The 7500-nt window shown below is 38.5% G+C and overlaps 1 protein-coding gene across 2 annotated transcripts in view; it reads right to left on the bottom strand.

The window, feature by feature from the left end:
* Positions 1–7500, bottom strand: part of LOC144980512 (uncharacterized) — a 245036-nt gene that overhangs the window by 208263 nt on the left and 29273 nt on the right. For both annotated transcript variants that reach the window (XM_078928149.1, XM_078928150.1), the window contains exon 5: positions 5155–5335. In XM_078928149.1, coding sequence (XP_078784275.1) covers positions 5155–5335 — 181 coding nt within the window. The remainder of the gene's footprint in view (positions 1–5154; positions 5336–7500) is intronic.

Genomic DNA, 7500 nt, shown 5'->3' with positions numbered 1-7500 from the left:
AACAAATTCGACATATTTCATTTGTACTGGTGTGATGACCGTTTTCAGTGTGTCTCTCCATAACCTGAACAGAACTTAAATAAGTAAATTTAAGAAATATCTAAAACTGCCGCTTAAATTCAATGAAATCAAACTAAATAAATGTCTCTTATCATCACTATCTAGTTTTATTATTGGGTTTCTAAAATATAATGAAATATTCTCCTCTTTGTTGGTAACAAAAATAATTATTGAGATTCCTTTCCACACCCTCTATTCTTAAATCCCTGAATCTACATAATAAAGTATATATCATATGAAAGATAATTTTATCTACTTTTCTCTGATCCCTCACACTTGATGGTAAAAAGTGTTGGTTTGATATTTTGAATTTTTAAATATTTCTTAAACTTATAATTTTAATATTTATTTCATAAAAAACTCTGGTTATTCAAAAGAGCAAAACACAAACTTATCATTTAACGATGTAAATAAAAATAATTGCGTCTTGTAGAGGAAAAGCTGGTCTTTGTATCCATATATGTTTGAAAATTATGAAAAAGATGCTGCGTCCACAACGGGCTAAGAAAATTGAGTATTTTGATGAAATTTCTATTACTCTCTGCCTGAGAGAAATTCAAAGCGATGAGATTTACCTGCAGACATAATTTATTGCCAGTGCACCCCGTCTTGACAGCTGTTATCACTGTGGCTGACGGTGGATTGTTTACATTACTTGACGGTAGCCAGTGAGGGAAGAATTAACTAAAGTGAAAGTTTGGGCCCTATTTAAACGGCTGTGAATGAGATACAACATCCGAAAAAAACAAAACAATGTTGTAACTCTCATTTGTTTGGAGGGCGAACGAGACACCATGGGGAGGGTGGGTGGAAGGGGGGGGGGGGGGTAGAGATAGAAAGAGATGGATGGATAGATAAGTAGATTGGCATGAGATAGATAGATAGATAGGTAGATAGATAGGTGGATGGATGGATGGATGAATGGATGGCTAGATATATAGATGGATCGACAGACAGATATATAGATAGATAGATAGATAGATAGATAGATAGATAGATAGATAGATAGACAAATAGATAGATAGAGATATATAGATAGATAGATAGATAGATAGATAGATAAATATATTTATATATATATAGATAGATCGATAGATAGATAGATAGATAGATAGAGATAGATAGATAGATAGATAGATAGATAGATAGATAGATAGATAGATATATAGATAGATAGATAGGCAGATAGATAGATAGATCGTAAAATGTTAACCATAAATTCACTTCACTGAATAGAATTCATCCCAACAATTTACCGTTTTGAGACGGGAAGTAACATTAAATATTTCCGAGGTTTGAGAAGTAAAGGGTTATTTTGACCCACTCATCATTTGAAGGCCAAGAAAATTTTAAAAAAAAAATGTCATTAATCTTCCCAGGCCCCTATTTATGTCAGCATGACCCTTCTCTACCCCTCCCCCTGCCCCTCCCCCCCCCCCCCTTTCCCAAATCTCTATCTCCTTCCCTTGCAGAAACACTCACTTGCACCTACCCACACACACACACGCACACACACACACATACACACACACAGACACATCTCATGCTCTTTCTCGGTTACTCCCTAACAGAGACAAAGCTGTTAACATCCTGGTACTCCTTTTACACCTGTGTACGGCGAGAGAATGCGAGAAAAGAGCCTTTTCCCAAGGACTCAACTATGCGCCGTTCAGAGAGGGTCTCGAACCCAGGACCTTTCGACTCGAAGGCGAGTGTCATACCTTATAGATAGTTCGAAGATGACGTCACTCAGGTCTTTGTTATTGTTTTTTGCCATCCGCGTTTATGAGTAATGCTCACTGAACTGTATTAACCTGACTATAAAGGTTCATGGATACACACAGTTTTGTGTGTTGGTCCGTTATACTTCCGGATGACAATGTTATGAGATTCTTAGCCAAGCGCATACTATCTATAGACCACATTGCCATATATCTAGTTCACTTCGACATAATACCGTCGATTGTTGTAGGTTGGGAATGTAATCGTTAACCCGCTAATACGCTTCAACAGTCGTAACGTCACTTCCCTCGTAATGAGGCATGGTAACTTCGTAACTGGCTCTAAACTATCGGAACAATGACGGACGCCCTTATGAAATATTTCTCCGACGAGCATAAAAGCGTATCCAGAGGAAAAAAAACAACATTATAAATCTGATCATGTTTTGACTTTTACACATTCTGATCACAAGACATATGAAAAGTCCTAGCCAGCATGAAGAATAGAAAGGACCGATTTTCTTTTTTAGAACAACGATGACCGCCGTTGCTGGGCGACGGGACATCAGACTATTGGATCCAATTGGTATTGAGGGAATGTATTATCTACCAAATTCAGTCCTTTAGTTTGTGGACAAAGAAAAATTACAATGACCTGATTGATTGAATTTAGTGAGAACTACTCATAAAAATGGCCAGCTAAAACAATAACAAAGGGCTGAATGACGCCAATTTAGGCCATTTACCTAGATTTTTCAAAGGCGTTTGACTCTGTCCCGCATGAGCGCCTAAAGGTCAAACTGAGGGCACTTGGAGTTCAAGTGATTGGGCGTGTGAAAGGAGTGGAGTGCCACAAGGCAGTGTGCTTGGGCCATCACTTTTCGTAGCATTCATCAATGATTTGCCAGAGACCGTATCAGGCTTGTGTTCTATGTATGCAGATGATACGAAAGTGTATGGTGAGGCTGACAGTGAGGTTGATATAAAGAGACTTCAGAGTGATCTTGATAGTATGGTCGATTGGGCTGATACTTGGCAACTAAAGTTTAATGCCGACAAATGCAAAGTGCTCCATTTAGGCAACACAAACCAGAAGCAACCTACAAAATGAGAAAACATGGGAGTGAGGAGATTATTGATTTACAAGAGACAACACTGGAGAAAGATCTGGGACTTCATATGGACCCAGAGCTCACGTTTTCACAGCATTTGGAAAGGCAGGTCAACAAAGCTAACAGACTGCTTGGACTGATAAGGAGATCTTTTGCCTATCTTGCCTGTGACACTATGAAGTTAATGTTTACAGCTTTGGTTCGACCGCATTTTGGAGTTCGGAAACTGTGTATGGGCACCTTATCTTGAAAAGGATAAGAAGCTTATAGAGAGTGTGCTTAGGCGAGCAACAAAGGTCGTTGGTGGACTCAAGGACTTGAGTTATGAACAGCGTCTGAAAAGATTAGGACTGCCAAGTATGATCTATCGACGTTTGAGAGATGATATGATTGAGACCTATAAGCTCACACATTGCTTGTACGCGACTCAGGATAGGCTGTTCACAGTAGACAAAAATCAATCACCAGGGGCCACTCATATAAACTTCTGAAACCCTGAGTTGAAACCACCCTTCGACAGAACTTTTTTACACTGAGAGTTATTGAACGTTGGAACTCATTGCCAGCAAATGTCGTTGAAGAGCCGAGCGTCAATGCTTTGCTGTGATGGAAAGTTATATGCATAGTGTAGAAGTGCCTCCCACCCAAAATAGATATGATCAAAAGATCAGTACAGAAAGTGTAGTGTAGGCTAGCCCCGGATCACAAGATCAGGTAGGGAAATGCATTAGATCAGTTGTGAACAAGACATTCAGTGACTGGAAAGACTCGGCGACAGGCCAGTGGCTTAATCAAGCGACGTCGATACCTTCTATTCTATTCTAGTACCTTCGGTAACTTTTATTCAGATTGAAATTTGTTCTGATCAAAATGAAAAGTGTGATTTATAAGAGTTTGGCAACATCCATGGAAAGAATAGAATTTGGTGGAGTTGTAGTCTATTGAGTGAATGCGTTATCGACCAAATTCAGTTCCTGAGTTAGTGGACAAAGAAAAATGGGGATGATCTATATTACTTCTCCATGTGCTCGAGGTCATTGGTCACATTGCAAAGTGTGCTCATAATGACCCTCATAGTTATACGAGTTCACAGTTTGAGGAAGATCCAACGTTACAATTGTTCATTTAATCAGCATGACTTGTGGGTATGTTTTCATCTTTTATGTGTTTGCATTTAATAAGAAATATCAAATCGTTGTACAGCAACAAATCTAGGGATCAATGACTCTGTTGGACAAAAACATGGAATATAGATCGCTCCCATTTCAATTACCTCTCCACACGGGACTGGTATCTCGGTGCTATGACGTGTTTTTAATATGATTTGTAGATTTTGTGAGTTTTGTTCAGTCGTAAAAATCATCGAGCCCTAAAAAAAGTGTTTACATGTGTGCTGTCCTTTTAAAAGTATTCACTGTGTTGGTTACAACGAAGGGACAGAATCTGTGATAACCGCATCCACCTAATTGAGGTGGGTTACACATCTTTTTCTTTCAGCTTATCCAGCATTTTGCAGGGTCTCCATAATGAATGCCACATCTCCATGCATCTCGGTTCAGAGCATCATCTTCCTCCAGGCCCAGTTCTTTCATATCATCCTTTACCTTATCCCACCATCTGGTCTTTGGGCGTCCCTTTTTCCTCTTTCCCGCCAATTGTAAGTCCAATACTTTTCTTCCCACGTACTCCCTCTCTCGTCTCTTTACATGTCCGAACTATTTCAATCTATTTTCTCTCATCGTTATTGATACATTCTTCACTTCAGTCAACCTTAGAATTCGTTCATTTCTCACTTTATCTTTTCTTGTCCAACCAAGTGACCATCTCAACATCCTCATTTCTGCCACCTCAACTTCTTTATCTTGTTTTTTGTTGTTGTAGATGCTGTCTCTAGTCCATATTATAACATTGCTGGGTAACATATATATTAGCAAATTAACGATTACGTTCCCAACCTACAGCGACCAACGAACGACGTGGAAGAAAGGAAGATATAATATTAGGTCCTAAGACTTTGGGGACAAATCATCATTTCCTTGCACATCTTTCGTCGATCATTGTAAGTTGGGAACGTAATCATAAACTCGCTAATAATAATAATAATAATAATAATAATAATAATAATAATAATAATAATAATAATAATAATAATAATAATAATAATTAATAATAATAATAATAATATAATAATAATAATAATAATAATAATAATAATAATAATAATAATAATAATAATAGTAACAATAACATTATGTACTTACCAACGCCACTGCCAGAGACGTGTGACGTGTCGAGGGTGCCTGCTTTCCCCGACGACTTAAGACTGGTGTTGGCGGTATGAGGCAGAGTCACTGGCACGCTCCCCAGCGGGGTTTGAACCGTCACCAATACCTTGTCTCCCACGTCGGTCAATACGATTTTATCCACACCCAAATTTCCTTCCTGTAATAAAAAAAATAGTAAAAAAAAAATAAAAAAAATAGAAGATAAATAACATAAATTTCCACTTATTAATCTTACTTACTTACTTACTTACTGCCCGTTATAGATAGAAAGTGTGCGCTTGGATAAGACGCTCACAACATTGCCATCCGGAAGTATAACGGGCCAACACACAAATCTATGTGTAACCTTAAACGTTTATAGTCTGGTTAACTCACTCAATCCTAGACATTTTTGATACTTTTCAAAATTGGAAAAAATGTATTAAAAATGAGCATTTGCATAGACAAGTTTTATCCAACTACCATTAACATGTAAAAACTAAAAACATTAACTTTGATACTACGCTTATAATTTGTCTCAGAAAAATGTAATAAATAGGCATGGGGTGAAAGTAACCCTGGGTAAACTACGGATATAGTCGGTGTTAGGGTTGAGTGAGTTAATACAGTTTAATGAGGAGTACTCCTAAACGCGCCTGGCCAAAAAAAAAAAAAAAAAAAAAAAAAAAAAAAAAAAAAAACAAAAACAAAAAAAAAAACAAAAAAAACAAACAAAACAAAACAAAACAATAAACAAATAAACAAAACAAAAACAATAACAAAGGCCGGAATGACGTCAACTTCGATCTATCTATAGGCGCTTTGAGCACGTTTGGTGGATGCTGATCTTACAAAGATCCTCGAGCTTCTTTCCTTTTAAAAGAACGCCTGTTGGCATTTGGGGCAGCAAAGAAGGACCTCCATCTTCCTCTGTCTGTGGCCTTCATCTTCAGGGAACCCGCATGATGACCCCCCCCCCCCCACCCCTCCCCACACACACACCACTTCTCTAACCTCTCCCTCCACTTGGCATCCACTCACTCTCCAATTGGCTTCAACAGTCGTAACGTCACTTCCTCGTAATGACGCATGGTAACTTAGTAACTGGCTCTGAGCTATCGGAACAATGGCCTATGCCCTTATGAAATATTTCTCCGACGAGCATAAAAGCGTATCCAGAGGAAAAAACAACCACCCATTATATATCTGATCATGTTTTGACTTTTACACATTCTGATCACAAGACATATGAAAAGTTCTAGCCAGCATGAAGAACAAAAAGTACCGATTTTCTTTGTTTAGAACCACGATGGCCGCCGTTGCTGGGCGACGTGCATCAGACTATTGAATCCAATTGGTCGGGACCTCCTTATGAGAAGACCTCTGCTAAATAAGTACACCAAGGTTAAAGGTATTGCACGCAGAAAGGCCTGACATTTTTGTGTTAACAAATCAGATAGAGCTGGAAACTGATGACTCATCGGCATGTACAAAACGTCAAGCGATATTGAGGGTGGTCAATGACCGGATCCATGCACGCTAGTGATAATATCGAAACTCTGGTTCGTCCTTGGCACTTCACACACACTTTCGGATATATGTTTGTTTTTAAGTGTTTACGTTACTTACAACACATTTAGGTCATTGCACCACCAGCAAAAAGACAAAACATGGGATAGTTAAAAAAAAAAGTACAAGTTTATAAAAAGCGTATGAAAATAAGTAAGACAAAGGGAAACAAAGGGAAATGTTCAAATCGGGAACATATGCAGATTCCAAGAGGATACTATCAATTTGTGTACTTAGTTTGAGATCATCTAAAAGTCTCATCCTGATCCAACTAAGGGGCACACACTCATTTGCTTATAAAACAATATTAAAAATATTAAAAAATACATTACAGTACACAACAGAGAGATGATAGTGCGGCTATGTGGTCTTGTCGTATGACACTCGCTTTCGGATCGGAAGGTCCTGGGTTCGAGCCTCGCGCTCGGCGCATAGTTGAGTCCTTGGAAAAGACTCTTTACTCACATTCTCTCACCGTTACTCAGGTTAAAATGAGTACCTGGCCGTTAACAGTGTTGTCTTTGTCCGAAAAATTGTAAAATCGCCTAACAGGCGTCATGTCCCTTCCTACATGTTACATGTTGCTGTTGACCAGGGACCGATTGTAAAGCGCTTTGAGCACATTTAGTGGATATTGCGCTATATAAAGCTCAATTTTATTTTTATTTTGATAAGGGACACATGTTGAGCCTTTTCACGACATGTTTCCCTAATCTATGAACAACGCTTGTCCAACAGAGGCGGCAAGACTGTCCTGACCTCTCCTGTAATTGT

The sequence above is a fragment of the Berghia stephanieae genome, chromosome 10 (assembly GCF_034508935.2).
Source record: "Berghia stephanieae isolate SIO BIC M18660-M18661 chromosome 10, UCSD_Bste_1.3, whole genome shotgun sequence".
NCBI classification, from domain to species: domain Eukaryota; kingdom Metazoa; phylum Mollusca; class Gastropoda; order Nudibranchia; family Aeolidiidae; genus Berghia; species Berghia stephanieae.
Note: the sequence above shows the minus strand (reverse complement) of the source record. Positions and strands in the feature narration are given on the sequence as shown.